The sequence below is a fragment of the Corythoichthys intestinalis genome, chromosome 8 (genome assembly GCF_030265065.1).
Source record: "Corythoichthys intestinalis isolate RoL2023-P3 chromosome 8, ASM3026506v1, whole genome shotgun sequence".
Taxonomy (NCBI): domain Eukaryota; kingdom Metazoa; phylum Chordata; class Actinopteri; order Syngnathiformes; family Syngnathidae; genus Corythoichthys; species Corythoichthys intestinalis.
In genome coordinates this window covers 27494953-27512700 of record NC_080402.1, presented here as the reverse complement: position 1 = coordinate 27512700, position 17748 = coordinate 27494953, and the positions used below count along the sequence as shown (strand labels likewise).

At 40.0% G+C, this 17748-nt stretch overlaps 2 protein-coding genes across 3 annotated transcripts in view; one reads left to right on the top strand and one right to left on the bottom strand.

Moving 5' to 3' along the window:
- Window positions 1-7831, top strand: part of smc2 (structural maintenance of chromosomes 2) — a 29863-nt gene extending 22032 nt beyond the window's left edge. Inside the window, 8 exon segments of the mRNA XM_057842485.1 lie at window positions 533-607; window positions 700-819; window positions 901-1101; window positions 3351-3467; window positions 3686-3846; window positions 7035-7182; window positions 7263-7370; window positions 7372-7831. Of these exon segments, the coding sequence (XP_057698468.1) occupies window positions 533-607; window positions 700-819; window positions 901-1101; window positions 3351-3467; window positions 3686-3846; window positions 7035-7182; window positions 7263-7370; window positions 7372-7395 (954 nt within the window). The 3' untranslated portion in view covers window positions 7396-7831.
- A 2903-nt stretch (window positions 7832-10734) lies between these two features.
- Window positions 10735-17748, bottom strand: part of ecpas (Ecm29 proteasome adaptor and scaffold) — a 33953-nt gene continuing 26939 nt past the window's right edge. The window contains exons 42-49 of one of the 2 annotated variants that reach the window (XM_057844370.1): window positions 16952-17163; window positions 16814-16857; window positions 14849-15041; window positions 14626-14773; window positions 11795-11900; window positions 11628-11716; window positions 11482-11553; window positions 10735-11268 (exon numbers count right to left, since the gene is read on the bottom strand). In XM_057844370.1, coding sequence (XP_057700353.1) covers window positions 11129-11268; window positions 11482-11553; window positions 11628-11716; window positions 11795-11900; window positions 14626-14773; window positions 14849-15041; window positions 16814-16857; window positions 16952-17163 — 1004 coding nt within the window. In that variant the 3' untranslated portion in view covers window positions 10735-11128. Of the gene's footprint in view, window positions 11269-11481; window positions 11554-11627; window positions 11717-11794; window positions 11901-14625; window positions 14774-14848; window positions 15042-16813; window positions 16858-16951; window positions 17167-17748 lie in introns of both variants that reach the window. The other variant, XM_057844371.1, reaches the window with a different exon arrangement.

The window sequence follows — 17748 nt, the reverse complement described above, 5'->3', positions numbered from 1 at the left end:
AAATTAGGGTGCGCGTTATAAACGGGTACAATAATTTTCCCTAGATTTTACAAGTAAATTTGGGGTGCACATTATACACGGGTGTGCCTTATATTCGGGAAATTGCGGTACTTGCAAATTAAATACCTAAATTGCACAAAAATGCCTTTAAAAGTAAGCCATTCCCAACATATAACTATAAACTAGCTAACTCAATAACTATAAACATTTTTTTTTTTTGGTATTTACCTCATTGCATGCCATTGATGGCATCACATGAAAACTGGTTGTGAATGCTTGTACTTCAGTGCCATTGACGGCGCTAGATGTCCAATCCAATTTCACTGGGAGGGTGAATGAACTATTGTTCATTCACCCTCCCAGTCAACATGGATTGGATAATGCAGTTGGCAGCCAATGAATTAAATGGAGTTTTTTTTTTGTTTTTTTGTTTTTTTTTGTAATTTGTGATGATAGGGTTAAAAAATGATTTAACAACAAGGTATGCTGCCAGTTGGCCGAATGTGATCTAATTATGCACTTTGTCGTGTAGGAAGCAGTTCGAAAGGCCCAAGATGAACTTTCGAAGCAGAAGGACATCGTAATGGCTCAGTCCGAAGAAATCAAGGTAAACATTCGCTTTCTTGCCGAAAGTAGGCAGAGCTCCTATGAATTTTGATCTTTAATGCGTAGTGATACTTTGTTTCATGAATGTTACAGGGGAAAACCGCAGAAGCTGACAAGATGCGAGAGCAGAATAACGAAGCACAGCTGAAGATTAAAGAATTAGATCACAACATCACTAAACACCTTAAAGATAGCCAGGATGCAGCACAGGAGGTGAAAATATCATTCAAGTGTCCCATTTTTTCATTGGACACATTGCACACACTATTCACTCTCTGTTGGTCCTGCCAACAGGTTACTCGGATGCTGCAAGAGCACGACTGGATCCAGTCTGAGCGTCAGCACTTTGGGCGGCCCAACTCTTCCTACGACTTTAAGATCAACAACCCACACGAGGCCGGCCAGCGCCTCAAGAAGCTGAAGGAGACCACCAGTAAGCTTGAGAGGAATGTCAACAAGCGGGCCATGAACATGCTCAACGAGGCTGAGGAGCGGGTGAGACAACAGAATACAATATAATCCGTAATTCTAGGCCTGGCTAAGATTAAATTTATGTAGGGCTGTCCCAAATGACTATTTTTCTCCCGATTAGTCAGCAGACTTTTTTTAACAATTAGTCGACTATTGAATTTTTTTTTTTTCTAACTGGTCTAGCAATCAGATTTTTGTTGCTGCTTATTAATTCACAAAAACATTTTGGAACACTTAAATTATTTATTAAACCACAAATAAACACATAAATAACAGTAATAAATCACAAATAAACAATTCGGTCAAATGCTGATAGCATTAACTAGTACAAAAGAATGGAATGTAAACAGATTCAGAACACTGACTTCACCTTTCCAACATGAGTCAAAACAATTCTTAAAAAAAGCTACATATTAAAATTATCTAGCAGTAATATTGTAGTATACCAGTATACAGTGGGGCAAATAAGTATTTAGTCAACCACTAATTGTGCAAGTTCTCCCACTTGAAAATATTAGAGAGGCCTGTGATTGTCAACATGGGTAGACCTCAACCATGAGAGACAGAATGTGGAGGGAGGGGGGAACATAATCAAATTGTTTGATTTTTCAAGAATTTATTTGCAGATCATGGTGAAAAGTAAGTATTTGGTCAATACCAAAACTTCATCTCAATACTTTGTTATGTAGCCCTTGTTGGCAATAACGGAGGCCAAACGTTTTCTGTAACTTTTCACAAGCTTTTCACACACAGTTGCTGGTATTTTGGCCCATTCCTCCATGCAGATCTCCTCTAGAGCAGTGATGTTTTGGGGCTGTCGTTGGGAAACACGGACTTTCAACTCCCTCCACAGATTTTCTATGGGTTTGAGATCTGGAGACTGGCTAGGCCACTCCAGGACCTTGAAATGCTTCTTACGAAGCCACTCCTTTGTTGTCCTGGCTGTGTGTTTGGGATCATTGTCATGCTGAAAGACCCAGCCACGTCTAATCTTCAATGCCCTTGCTGATGGAAGGAGATTTTCACTTAAAATTTCTCGATACATGGCCCCATTCATTCTTTCCTTTACACAGATCAGTCGTCCTGGTCCCTTTGCAGAAAAACAGCCCCAAAGCATGATGTTTCCACCCCCATGCTTCACAGTGGGTATGGTGTTCTTTGAATGCAATTCAGTATTCTTTCTCCTCCAAACACGAGAACCCGTGTTTCTACCAAAAAGTTCTATTTTGGTTTCATCTGACCATAACACATTCTCCCAGTCCTCTTCTGGATCATCCAAATGCTCTCTAGCGAACCACAGACAAACCTGGACATGTACTTTCTTCAGCAGGGGGACACATCTCGCAGTGCAGGATTTGAGTCCCTGGCGGCACATTGTGTTACTGATTGTAGCCTTTGTTACTGTGGTCCCAGCTCTCTGTAGGTCATTCACTCGGTCCCCCCGTGTGGTTCTGGGATTTTTGCTCACCGTTCTTGTTATCATTTTGACACCACAGGGTGAGATCTTGCATGGAGCCCCAGATGGAGGGAGATTATCAGTGGTCTTATATGTCTTCCATTGTCTAATAATTGCTCCCACAGTTGATATCTTTACACCAAGTGTTTTATCTATTGCAGATTCAGTCTTCCCAACCTGATGCAGGTCTACAATTTTGTCTCTGGTTTCCTTCGACAGCTGTTTGGTCTTGGCCATAGTGGAGTTCGGAGTGTGACTGACTGAGATTGTGGACAGGGGTCTTTTATACCGATAATGAGTTAAAACAGGTGCCATTAATACAGGTAACGAGTGGAGCCTCGTTAGACCTCGTTAGAAGAAGTTAGACCTCTTTGACAGCCAAGGGTTGTAATATAACATAATATAGCAAGGGTCGCAATGCAGAAATCGGAGAAATCAAGCACTGTTCGAGATTCTTTTTCAAATAACTACCCTTTTAAACTTTTTTTTTTTTTTCCTTTGTTTGGATCGATTATTTATCTAAAATATCGGGGAAAATGCAACAGTAACAAAAAAAAAAATAATGCGATGGTTTTGAGGTACACATCCGTGACCTATTTAGACACAATTTTTTTTCATTGTGACGTATTTTGTTTAAAATATGCAAGTGAATAGTTTTATAAAGTCTTTTTATTTTATTTTTTTTAACAAATAGTAGACATCAATTAATGATTCTAAGCTAGAAATGATATATCATATACATATATATATATATATATCATATATAAATGATATATTACTCATGGTACTTTTTTTTAATGATTCCTGTTGTGTGCAGTACAATGACCTGATGAAGAAGAAGAGGATCGTAGAGAATGACAAAGCGAAGATCCTGCAGACTATTGAGGAGCTGGACCAGAAGAAGAACGAGGCTCTCAATGTGGCCTGGCAGAAGGTTTCTCTTGTCCGCTCAATACATTGAATAGAGGCATGTTTAAAACCTTACAATGTAAATTGTGCCTAAAAAAAGGAAATTAACATTTCCCAAACGGAGCTGTCAGAAGTTAGTTTATTGCTCACATTTTTAGATGATTACAAACCGAGGGTCCCTGTATTTTTTCTGCAGCTGACTATTTATGCACAGCTCTAAAGGGGTACTGTTTGCTTTACCAGGTCAACAAGGACTTTGGTTCTATTTTCTCCACACTGCTGCCAGGAGCCTCAGCCAAGCTCGCTCCTCCGCAGGGCTCCGGTGTCCTGGACGGTCTGGAGTTCAAGGTAGCCCTGGGCAACATCTGGAAGGAGAACCTGTCTGAGCTGAGTGGTGGGCAAAGGTAAGTAAAGTCACTCAGGTCCAGTGTTGTTAATCTTAATTTTAAAAAAGTAATTAATTACAGTTACAAATTACTTCTCCCAAAAAGTAATTGCGTAAGTAACTCAGCTGAATTAAGAGCAGTTACTTGGAAAAGTAACGTGTGATGATTTTCATGTTTTTTTTCTTTTCTCAAAAAAAAAAAAACAAAAAAAAAAACAACAACAACAAACAAAAAAACAGGTCACACCATGTGAAGCTTGCCTTAGCCCAATTCTTTACCCTAAACTTAACTAGACACAGGGGTATTGCGGATATTGCGATGACTTGAAAGTAACTTATTAATTTAATGTTGTGAATCAACCTTTAAAGTTGTTAAAATTGCTCCCGTTATTGCATTAGTTCCCTTCTGTCTACTTTCGACATGTGACAAGTTTTAGAACTGTTTCATCATTTAAAGATAGACTTAAGTCAAGATTTTGCTGATTTCGGAGTATTTTAGATAAAAACACTTAGGTTTAGAGGTGGGAATCTTTGGGCACCTAACGATTCGATTACGATTCAGAGGCTACGATTTGATTATAAATCGATTATTGATGACATCCCCCCCTCCGCTATTAGCTGCTAATGTTTTGTACATTAGTTACAAAAACTGTAAAAAAAAATTTTAAATTTTTTTTTTAAAAAGCCTCGCAGGCTTAAATAAACACTATTACAGTATCAAGTTAACAGTTAAAAACAATAAATAATATACTCAAATCCCCATTCTGTATCAGCAGCTTTAAACTACATTCAATTAATTTAATGTTGTCAATCAACCGTTAAAGTTGTTAGAATTGCTCCTGTTATTCCATAATTTCCCTTTTGTCTGCTTTCGACATGTGAAAGTTTTAAAACTCTTTTAAAGATATTGATAAGTCAATATTTTACTGATTTAGGAGTATTTTAGATAAAAAGTTAAAAAGGTTCGCTTGGAAGGTTCGCTACAACAGCCTTGCAGGGAAGTCTACTGCTTTAAGATGGCGGCCGTTTACTAACGCCCGCATCTAGCTTTCTCTACGTGTGCTGCTATCGCCACCGAGTCTATGTGCATCTAGTCCTATATGAATATGATATCTATCATAACATTTTGTATTCTGGACGTACTTTGTAGCAGCTTTCTGCAGCAGTCAGGTATGTTGTTTTTTTTTTTTATTAATCTCGCGGCATGAGTTGAGCTACAGCCGTGAGTTAAGCATTGGCATTACCCGAGGGGCCGGGTAATGACAAGCATGCTGTTTAGCTACTCTCGCTCCGTTCCTCATTGTGTCCTGAAGACTGCGTGACGCGCTGAGTGTGTTTTACTTCCGCTTTACTTGACATATTTCAATAATCGGAATTTGGATGTTTGTGAACCGTTCTCGAATCTTCCGCGGCCGAATCGCGAATAATCTAAGAATCGGAAATTTTGCACACCTCTACTTAGGTTCGCTAGGAAGTTTCTCTACAACAGAGCCTTTATGAGAGGTCTACTGCTTTAAGTTGGCAGCTGTTTACTAACACAGTGTTTTTCAACCTTTTTTGACTCAGGGCACGTTTTAACATTGGAAAAAATCTCGCGGCACACCACAAACCAAAAATGTTCTACAATTATTTACTGTACAGTATATTCAATTCTAAAATAATTTCTCAGTTTGTATACTTACTCAGTGTGAAACTTGAGCCTGTTTAGATGAACACAAAGTCAACAGCTCTGTCTTTCTCTGTTTTTAATCATTATATATTTTTTTTTATAGCAGTTAGGCTTGAAAAAGCTCAGAATTATCAGACAGGGGGACTTGAGCAATGTCTTTCACCACATCAGAGGCGAGCATCTCACAGACAATGGCTTTGTAGGCAGGTAGTATTAATGTCTCTGTCATGGTGTCGGACTTTTTGGATTTAGCAACAAGGTAACTGGCTTTGAGAGCTTTCTCATTTTCCTTTGTAGTTTTTATATTACATAAAAAGTTGCCTGTTTCTCTGTGTTTTCACGAAGGCGAACAAAGTAGTCCATCGACTTGCTTTGAAGCGACGGGTGTTTTCTTTGGACATGACGTTTAAACTTGCTCGGCACCATGGCGCTGTGCTGCTCGTGTCGCGTTCAAAAACTGCTCGGATTTTTAGCCATTAGCCACCTTGCTGTTCTCAACAATGTGTTGTAATATAACACGGGGAGGATTGACGGTCGTCACATATAGATAAAATAGAAAGGACACGTTCGAGTATATCGACACATGACGAGTCCAACCAAATAATGTGCAGTAGACGTGTTGTGGTCCACATTATCGCGGACAGCAAGGTCGTTGATGGCTACAAATCCGAGCAGTTTTGAAAGCGACACGAGCAAACTTCGCTCATCTGCACACGACCGAGAACTTTCTACCTACTCCTTCCTACTGCAACTCGACGGGAAAAAAATATTTTAATAGCCCTGAATTGGGATATACAAAGGAGAGGAGTCGGTGATGACTTTCCCACTTTATTGTGGCAACAATGGAAAATAATAAACAAAATTGCAGCGGCATCCACAACATGCGACCGCTAACTTGCTCTCACGCCGTTCTCCCTCCCTCCTTGCTTGCTTCCTGCTACGTCAACACTCTGCAGTCTGATGGCCCCTTCAAGGGCTCGCACAGTTACCGACATTACAATAATTATATATATATATATGTGTGTGTGTATATAAATGCGACATTAGATAATTTCTCACCGCACACCTGACGATCTCTCACGGCACACCGGTTGAAAAACACTGTACTAACGCATCTAGTTCTTTATACATGTTGCTAATGCCGCCGTGTCTGGTCTGTCATTTGCATCTAGTTCTATATTATGTGATATCTACCGTAGCAGCATGTGGGCGTAGTTTGTAGGCTATCGGCTACAGTCAGGTATTATTAGAGCCACCTAGCATCACGTTTGCAACTCCCTTGCCTCCTCCTCACTCCTGCTCTGCTCTGTCGTCTCCGTGAGTCAGTCTGACTTTTCTCGCGTCCTTCAACCAACATTGTTACGCATAGTAACGCACACCTTTCCCGCCTCAGTAACGGCAACGAGGAGAAAAGTAATTCATTAGATTACTCACTACTGAAAAAAAATAACACCATTATATTCTAATGCCATTATTAACAATACTGCTCAGGTCTCACAATTTTTTCCCCTAATTCATTTTGAACTTGCTTCTTTCAGGTCTCTGGTAGCCTTGTCGCTCATCCTGGCCATGCTACTCTTCAAGCCCGCTCCAATCTACATCCTAGATGAAGTGGATGCCGCGCTGGACCTTTCGCACACGCAAAACATTGGGCAGATGCTGCGCCAACATTTCACACACTCTCAGGTCAGCCATTTTAGACACCTGCAAGATTTTTGCCACTGGTAACATTTCCCACTTGTAAACTTTATAAACTCTTCCAACAGTTTGTGGTTGTGTCACTCAAGGACGGCATGTTCACCAACGCCAACGTCTTGTTCAAGACCAAGTTTGTAGACGGCATGTCCACAGTCTCACGCTCAGCCCTTAGTCAAGACCGACGCCAACCTGCCCCACTAAAGTCATAAGGCACGACTCATGCGTAGCTTATTTGGTCACCATTAGAACACATTGTACATTGGTCATTTTTTTAGTTCGAATTAAAGTATATAACCAAACACGTCCGTTCCTATCATTACTGCCTTCATTTATTCATTTGTTGGAGCTTTGTTGCATTGGACACTTTCTACTTCAAATGTACATTTTTTTTATCTTTGGTATGTCCTGTACCTCTTGCTTCCTCTGAAAACTAGGGACTCCTTAAAACGCGAGGAGGCGGTCAAGCTTTTGTTTTAAAGGGCCATACAGTATCAATACAAATGAGCGGTCTGAAGTTTTCATTTAATCCTTTTGACTTCAAGAGCCATCTTTGAGACATAGCTGGTTTTTCAATAAGAGAACCTCAAAGTGTGTCCGTCTTAGCGGCTCCCGCTGCTTGGTCGGGAAAGAAACTAGAGTGTAAGAAGTAGTCTCCAAACACAAATAGCTACAATAAACAACAGAAATAAAAGCAATTATTTGCTGGTCTTTTTTTTTAACAAAGCAAGTGTCGCTAGGATGATTGAGTCCCCAGTTCAACTCAGAAGGGAACGAAAATGAAAAAATAGATAGATAGATAGATGTTGATATGACAAGATTATAGATTCGCTCACTACGCTGTCAATCAAAAAGTGATTCTGCCTGAGACAGATCATCCAATCATAATGCAGAGAAGCAGCGCGTCTAGGCCAGCTGTGCCCCGCCCGCTGTCCATAGACCGCCAGAGACGCACAGCGTCCGATTGGCGGAACAAACCCTGCCTTTCGCCAATGGCTCGTCTCGTTTCGCTGTAGTGTAACAATGCACTCTCGGCATTCACTTTTTTAGTTTTCTCAGAATTGAAATTCTCAAAACTACTTGCGCAATCCTCGCAACATCAAAAAAGCAGTTTCTATTTCTTTGAGCAAGTTGCAGATGGTTTTGTGCATCCATGCAAATGATTTTGCACAATTCTCTGCCGTTTCCTACATTATCAGTTGCATCTGTCATAATGGTCAAAATGGATGATTATGGGTCCCTATTGTAGTCTCACCACCCACAACATTTAGTCATTACGTCATTGCATAAGTCTTTACATGCAAAATGCATGAACATGTCAACGTGTGTGCTTATTTCTACGCATTTTCGTTACTTTACGTAACTTATTTTAACCTGCCAAAATTTGTCATAGTTTGGGACAATGTGGGTTTCCAGCAATCCATCATAATCAGGGAATGGTTTTCAACCCACAAGAGAATGGTGATGGAGTTCCTGCCACCATGCTCCCCATTCCTCAATCCCATAGAAGAATTTTTCTCCACATGGAGATGGCAAGTGTATGATTGCCAGCCTCACACTCCGATCACTCTTCTGGATGCCATGAATGCAGCATTCAGTGACATCACAGCAGATGCCTGCACAGGCTGGATAAGGCATTTAAGATTCTTACCACGCTGTATAGCAAAAGACATCCATTGTGACGTGGATGAAAATTGTATGATGAAAAACCGTGGCCTAAGAGGGAGGAATGTCAAGATGTGTAGAAAGAATGGGGGGGGAATCCCGATATGTAGTACTCAAAGTTTAGTTGTGCCAATTGTCGTGTGTACACATTTCTAATTTCGCTTTTTTTCTTTGTGATACTCCGTGCTCTTTTTCTGTATCGCAGTGACATGGTCTGTCACGTCAACTGAATTTTGAATCTCCAACACACAACGGTGTAATTAGCAATTTTCATCAAGGCCAGGCGAGGCAAATTTATTTTTATAGCACAATTCAACACAAGGCAATTTAAAGTGCTTTACATCACATGAAGATCATAAAATTACATTAAAATAACCTAAAAACAAAGACAATCGAAATAGGAAATAAAATTATACATAAAAATCGAATAAAAAAATAAATACTACTTCTACTGCTAATAATTGACTGATATAACTAATAACAGAATAACTGATTTAAAGGAGCACAGTTTGAGCATACTTCAGACCTTCAGGAAACTTGTTCCAGAGGTGAGGAGCATAATAACTAAATGCTGCCTCAACCTGCTTGATTCTTGTCCTTGGAACATACAGGAGACCGGTTCCAGACGACATTAGGGGTGTAGATGTTTCATAGGAATCTAACAAATCAAGCATGTATTTTGGTCCAAGGCCATTAAGTGTTTTGTAGACGAGCAGTAGTATTTTATAGTCTATCCTTTGACTAACTGGAAGCCAGTGTAACGATTTCAGAACCGGTGTAATGTGGTCCAGTTTCCTTGTATTTGTGAGGACTCTGGCTGCAGCATTCTGTACTAGCTGCAGCTTCCTGATTTTTTATCAAGACCCGTAAATATACCGTTGCAACAGTCCAATCTGCTGAAAATGAATGCATGCATAAGTTTTTCCATGTCTTGTTGAGTCAGAAGCCCCTTAATTCTGGCTATATTTTTTAGGTGGTAATAAGCAGATTTAGTGACGGACTTTAGATGGCTATAATAGTCAATAATTACGCCAAGGTTTCTGACTTGATTTATAGCTGTAAGTGACATTGTTCTAGGGTGCCTGCTTATCTTTGACCTTTCGTTTTTTGGCCCAAAAATGATCACTTCTGTCTTCTCCACATTTAACTGGAGAAAATTCTGGCACATCCATTCATTGATTTGATGAATGCATTTACTCAGGGAGACTAAGGGACTATAATCGTGTGGGGACACAGAAATGTAGAGTTGTGTGTCATCTGCATAGATGTGATAGATGTCATACTGTTCAAAACTTACGTACACCATCTTCAGCATCAGAGCCTTCCGCCAGAGTAACTGTTCAATTGAGAGCATGACTAAGCAATTTGACTGTTTTGCCTGTTCAATGAAACAAGGACTTGTCATTCTGACAGCTTTGACATGTTGACACAGAAATTTTGAGCGATAGACTTAAGTATTTTGCACAAAAAAACTGGCTATTGCAGGTAAACCACGTTTTGCTATTTGTGCGACATGTTGTAAGGATTGAACAAGTAGTTTTGAAAATTTCAATTCTGATCTGAGAACCGTACCAAAGCAATTGAGAAAAACTGTAAAGCACTGTGAAACTGCGCAAATGAATGAAAAGCAAACCGCCTTGTAACCGGTGAAAAGATAATTCCAAAAAAAAAGTTAAACGCCTTGTAGCGCATAGTCAATGACATGTAGGCACAACAGTATACATTTGATCTTTTTGGGGGGGGGGGCATTTTGGAGCTGCCCTTGCAGTCATAAAGCAATCGCCACTGCCAAGAACATAAAATGTTTTAAAGTTTAAAAGACACTATGGGAAAAAATATTTCACTTGTGCTGTGACAAATTGAAACAACTAAAGCAGATCACTTAAATGGGGCTTTAATTTAGTTTCAAGACGGAAGTTGACAGAAAAATTCATCTTGCAAACAAGACTTGATCAAAGTTTTCACCAACACAAAGTAGTTATGGAAATGATGTAATCTGTCACTGTATTGGTGACAGTCAGCCAAGGTAAAATAGTTGATATTTAACAGGTAAACAAACATACAACAGTAGTAAAAGCCATTTTCGGGGCTATAATTAGACAGTGTCAACCACTCAGGTTTATCACATTCAGATTTATTATTAGAACATTTGTCCAAAGAGCCAAATAGAAAGGACGCTACAAAATACACTTCCACACTTACTGGGGAACAAGTTATATTACTTATTACTTTTGCCAAAGAGTGTGTATGTGTGTGTGGCGTTTGTGTGTTTTCAGGGCTGGCTCTGGATGTGCCTGCGCAGCTCTTGCGCTTTGTCCCTAAGATCTGGTCTGCTGTCTGACTGAAGGGTAGACAGGGAACGCTGAAGCTGCTCCCGACTCTTCACTGATACACAATCCCACTGTTCACTCTCTGAAAGACATTGCGATGTAAGTGCAGCACTAAATGATGCAGGATCCAAAATAATTCTGACAAAATTTCTTTTAAAATTAAATTGCGGTCTCATAATGAATCCATTATTTTCTGTTGTTTATATAGATTAATGTTAGAAAACAAATATGAATAATACTAAAGGACGCAACAGGAGATTGCTGTTGTGGAACAAATGACACTTGTTTGTTTTACCTCCAGTTCTCTTAACAATCAGCTCCACTACAGACAAAGCCTCCGTCCTGACAGAAGAATAGCTTTTGTTTTCTGGTAAAACAGTAAGAACACATACGACAGTGAAGTTAAAGCCTACTTAGAGTCGAACAATGTGAAGGTTTTACCTAAAGGATGGGTGAGAGCAGCACACGTGTCTGTGAGGATGCGAGAAAGCGTACTCAATTCGCTGCTGTTCTTCTTGAACAACAACAATCTGGGGGAGTTGAGCGAATATTAATTCAACATAGTACCAAAATGATGATTCAACTTTTTGGGGGAGGTTTCTCTTTACCCCTGTAAATAGGCCTTCATGCAGTGGAGAACAGCAAGCTGCACTTTCCATGTGCTCAATTGCAGCTTCTCACACATGAGGATACAGACCTCCACCTGGAAACGAGCTGTTGAAAACCACAAAAGTTGCACTTTAGCGATGTCCACAACACGTAAGAAAATAACTGTCTTTGCGTTAGATTACGCATATCATCTTTGAAGCCTCGTCACGCTGTAACTACGTCACCCACGTGCCGCTGGTTGGTCTCATTTGAAAGTGAGGAAGTTGAGGTCCACGCCCGTTTTTACTTGAAGTCAATCGACCAAGTAAAACAGGAGATAATGTCATTTTGAGTTTTATTGCCCTCATAATCATTAAAACGCTGCATGGACCATGTGTTTATATCCATATTTCCAACATTTCTTGTCCATTTACAAAACCGAAATCACCACGAAAGACTACATATCCCAGGAGCCATTGTGAGGTCAAGAAGGACGGACGTAATATGAAAATTTGTAATAAATTGCCGAGCGAGGCGCCATCTAAGGAGAGGGAGGGGAGGTAGCGAGCGATGGCTGGTTGGATTGAGCGAGCGATTTTGAAATGTGCGGAATGGATCGAAAACTAAATGTAGCGCAAGCTAATGTATTATTTCATCAACTCGAAGAGGATGGACCAGATTTGTGGTTTTCTTCGGATGAGTCGGCAAGTTGAGAAGAGTGACAGGCTGACAGCGCGAACGGCAGAAGAGTTGGGCTGTTTGACGTAATGTATGACGCAGCTCTTTGTCTTGTTCAAGGTGGAACTGAGTGGCATGCCTGAAAAAAAATGAACTAAACTAGTTCAACCTCACAAAGAAATATCCTCCAAACCATTTTTGTTATTTTTTCACTATTTTGCACTGTTGGTCTACAGTATATAACCTGTTGTGACCATAGTATGTGGAAAAGCCAAAAACGCCTATGACCATACCTGCAGTTTGTGTTTAATTGTCAAATATAACAACAAGTTGAATCCTAACAAGTTGAATAAATATCATCAAGCTTCAAAACGGTTCGTCGTGCATGTTCGGTTGTCAATGGGACATCAATATTACAAATTTTGACAAAAGATTTTGGGATTTTTTTTTTTTGTTGTCTTTTTGGAAATCAACATTTTGGACATGAAGGCTATGGTGTCCTGAAAAAAGGGACCTAACCAGGCTATTGTGAACAATCATTTCTTTGAAATATAAAAGCAAAGGAATGGTAAATTCGGGCAAAATATGCTCAGGTGTAAAAGGGTTAAAAGGCTGATGGGTTGGATTTTCAATAAATGACTGAAAAGTGCGCCTGGGGACTTACAGCACATCGCTTATCTTAAAGTGAACCACGGATAGAAAGACATGTAGTTCTTAAAAGATAAATGTTAGTACGAGTTACAATAATTTGATATTAAAACCCCAATTTGTAAAATTTCAAACCAAAAAATTAACTAATAGGTCACCATTGTTGTTGACGTCGCAGGGCGGTGACGTCACATGCCCATGCTGCCGTACTTCCACCGTGTCTCTTTAACTATGTAAGGTAGTGATTTAAATTTGCCACAAGGTGTCAATGGCGAGTTTTAAAATAATTAGAGATCCAGCCAATGAGTGCGTTTTGTCCCTGACTGACGCTGTAGTTTTCCTTTTATTCCACAGTGGGGTGTAAAACCAAGAGAAAGGCAAGTGGACACAGGTGTCAGATTCGTAGCTTACAACTGAACATACTGTAAGTATATCAAATTATGAAAATAAAACAAAAATAATATTCATTAATTTTATTCCCCTAGTGCAGGGTTCACTAAATCCGGACCTCAGCGCCACTTTTCCTGTCGTGTTTTCCATGTCTCCCTCCTCCAACACACCTGAATCAAAATAATCTGGATCATTATCAGGCTTCTGGAGGGGTTGCTGATAACAATCATTTGATTCAAGTGTGTTAGGGGAGAGAGACGTGGAAAACACAACAGGAAAAGTGGCACCGAGGTCCGGATTTAGTGAACCCTGCCCTAGTGCATGGCACTGTGGGCATCGTTGTGCCTTGTGTTCAGTTGTATGTTGTGAAGGTAAGACACCTTATAATGGCTCCCAGCATCATAGTTTGTATATTGTGACTAAATATTGCCATCCAGTGTATTTGTTGAGCTAAACAAGTTGCTAAAATATTCAAATAGAGTTTGACCAAAGTCTGAGTAAGTTTTATGTGTATTTTGCATATCTTTTTTGATTGTGAATACCAGTTCTCTTTGCATTGTTGTTTAACTGTGTGAGAACAGGGCTTCATTAATACAGATTGAAGCACTTTTCTTTTTGTGAACATTATTTTTTGAGAGCTATAATTATTATTTTTGTTGTATTTTCACTATGTGTTCAATTGTATGTTGTTAGGGAGTTGCCGAAGCTTATTCCAATGAACGGCGTGGTCCGAACTACGAATCTGAGTCCACTCGCCTTTCTCTCTGCCATACACCTCACCTTGGAATAAAAGGAAAACTACGGCGTCGGTCAAGGGACAAAACGCACTCATTGGCTTGATCTCTAATTTAAAACTCGCCATTGACACCTTATGCCGTATTTAAATGACTACCTTACAAAGTTAAAGAGTGACACAGTGGAACATCGGCAGCGTGGCCATGTGACGTCACCGCTCTGTGACGTCAACTACAATGGCGACCTACTAGTTAAAATAATTTTACAAATTTTACTAAACCGAAAACATTAAGAGAGGTTTTAATATCAAATTATTACAACTTGTACTAACATTTATCTTTTAAGAACTACATGTCTTTCTATCTGTGGTTCCGTTTAAATCTGGAGAATCATAACTTACATTGAGTCTGGGGGTTCTTGGGCCAAGTCTTTCCCAGGGTTTCAAAAGCACAGAGAACAGCTTCAGTCTGCAGGTCTTTCTCCTTGGTGGTGAGGTCATCCTCTTCCTCTCGACACCTTGGTGACACTGCGCCGCTCTCCGGACAGCTCTAAAAATGTTCACTTTGTCATTCCGAGTCACTTCCTCGCCTCAAAAGAAGCCTTGGATATGACTAGGAGGTTACCTTCTTTATCAGAGGGAATAGGATGTCAGTCATGTCGCTGAAGCGGTCCTCTTGACTGCTGTGAAGCACGTCGCCAGCGCAGCGCAGAGCAGCCATTTTGTACACCAGACTCTCCTTGCGACATTCCTTGAGGACCACCTCTAGGACCTCAGAGATAGTGGGCTGGCCGCTACAGGGCTTCTCTAGCTCTGTGCTAAAAAGAGCACATGCAACAAAAGAAACCAGGGTTTTTTGCAGCGGATTGAAAAAGTCTACACAGTAAAAACTCCTGACCTACAATCTGGAAAATCCGATAACAATGTTGTCATTGCCCAATGAAACCAAGGTTGAACATTTTGGTTCTTGAGTATTTTTTGAAATGTCTGGAAAATTTTTATTCATTTACTCAAAAGAACTAGAGGTCGACCGATATGGGATTTTCAAATGATATGATGCTGAACCGATTAATAAATAAAAAAAGACCAATTGTGTATGTCTAAAGCGGATTTTGGAAATTGATGAGGTCAATATACATTTTTTTAAAAACGATGATGAAAGACAATTGAAATAATTATAGAAATATAATGTACATATTCTAAGAAGTAATTTTTTTCTTTTGCTACCTCCTTTTGTAACACAGGCTAGTGGCTACCAGGTAGTGTAACATCACAATTAACAAAACTGTTCACTGTTTGGGTGACGAGTTATCTTATTATGTCGGCCAAGCTTGAAAAAAGTCCATATATCGTCCCAATATATTGGCTGGCCAATATATTGGTCAGAGGTGGGTACAGTAGCTAAGAATTTTACTCAAGTAAGAGTAGTGTTACTTCAAAATGATATTACTCAAGTAAAAGCAAAAGTAGTCATCCAAAAAAATGTACTCCAGTACAAGTAGAAAAGTATTCGGTGAAAAGAATACTCAAATCATGAGTAACATTGTGAGTAACTGCTTACAACGTTTGATGAGTTTTGTTTATTTATACAATGGTATTTTTTTTCTCAGCACGAAGTTATCTATATGAACTTATACTGCACTATAACTTATTACATAACCGTATTACGCCATAGAAAAGCAAAAAAAAAAAAAAAAGCAAAAAAAAAAAAAAAAAAAACTTGAATTCCGGCGAGAGAAAACAAATCTACAGAATTTAAGCATCATTCGTCCAAAAAGCATGTGTGCCCTAGTTTCCAAGTAAACATTCCTAGTTTGAATAGTGAATAGTTCCTGCAGTTCCTATCATGAAATTAAGAAGACCATATCTCCGGTTTTCCATGGTCAATCGGTGCCAAATAAAAACTGGGAAGAGGTTAAAATCCGCGCTTTCGAGTCATGCTGAGGGCAGCGCTCCATGTCAAATACTTAACTTTTTACGGTGCTTTAAAGACATCACATGATTAAGCGGGCCGGCGAGATCGTAGAGCGGCAAGCTTGAGTCGGATTGGTATAATGGAGTCATGGGATTTTGTTGCTACGTCTAATTGGTGTAGCTATTGTTGGTATCTCTGGCAAAAAAAAAAACAAAAAAAAAATCTAATATGTATAATAAAGAGGAAAAATGTAACGACTAGTGTAGCCCAAGCTCAAGTCAACATTTTCTCAAAAGGTTATTCAAGTAAATATAACGGTGTAAATGTAACCCGTTACTACCCACCTCTGATATCGGTCGACCTTCATGAGAAAGCTCACCACAGTGAACACAAGTTATCCTATTATGTCGGCTAAATATCGGCCGATCTTGGTAAAAAAATTACAGTATATTGGCCGGCCGAGATATCAGTCTATCTTCATAAGAAAGATCATCAACCAAACAGTGAACTTCAACAGTTATCCCATTAGTCCCCATTATCGGCCGGCCGATATACCGGTCGACCTTTAAAAGGAACATTAATGCTCAACTTTTATGGATCTTGTTTTGTGTACTGGGGCAAAAAAGGCCTTGCCCAAATGTTTTGTATGAGTGCCAAAACTGTGAAATGCGAAACCTGCATTTGGAGACAACTGATCCAATGGCCTTCAGCAGCTCCTCCTAGGGAAGGAAAAAAAACAAAGGTAGAATATAACGTGCCCTCGGCTAGTATAATTTTGTCTAAAGAATTAAATGATGATATCGAGGCCATTACCTTGCCCGCCCACGTGCGTCCCACCAAGCCCTGCATTAAAGCAGTTAGGACCAAACCAAGGTGCGGCGCCACCAACGAGCCCGTCTGTTCCTTGGCAACGGTTGCCATGGCAGCTGCGCCTTGAGCCTTCATCTTCCAAGACTGGGATTGCAGGGCCTTCTGCGTAATGGCGATGAGCTCAGTCATGTATAGTCGGATGCCTCCGAAACTTCCTGGTACCCAAGAAATGGATCGTTATAATTACATTTATTACTATCTACTAACACTTTAAATGGAGACAGTTAACAAAGGTGGCAGCAGGCGACAACGTCGACGCTTGAGAGCGAGAGATAGAGAACACTTCAACATTTTTGTTTCGATCAGTGTTTTTCAACCGAGGTGCCATGAGAGATTGTAGTTGCAGTAGGAAGGAAGGAGTAGGTAGAAGGTTTCGGTGATGTGCAGATGAGTGGGGTATTGCTCGTGTCACGTTCAAGAACTGCTCGGCTTTCTCGCCATCAGCGACAATGTGGACCCCAGCACATCTACTGCACATCATTTGATTAGACTCGTCAAGTGTCCATATATACAAAAGTGTCCTTTACATTTTATCAATATGTGACGACCGTCAATCCTCCCCCTGTGTTTTATTCCAACACATTGTCGAGGACAGCAAGATGGCTGATGGCTAGAAATCCGAGCAGTTCTTGAATGCAACACGAGAGGCTATCCAACAGTGCCATGATGCCAAGCAAGCTTAAAAGTCATCTCCAAATGAAACAAGTCGATGGACTATTTTGTTCGCCTTTGTGAAAACA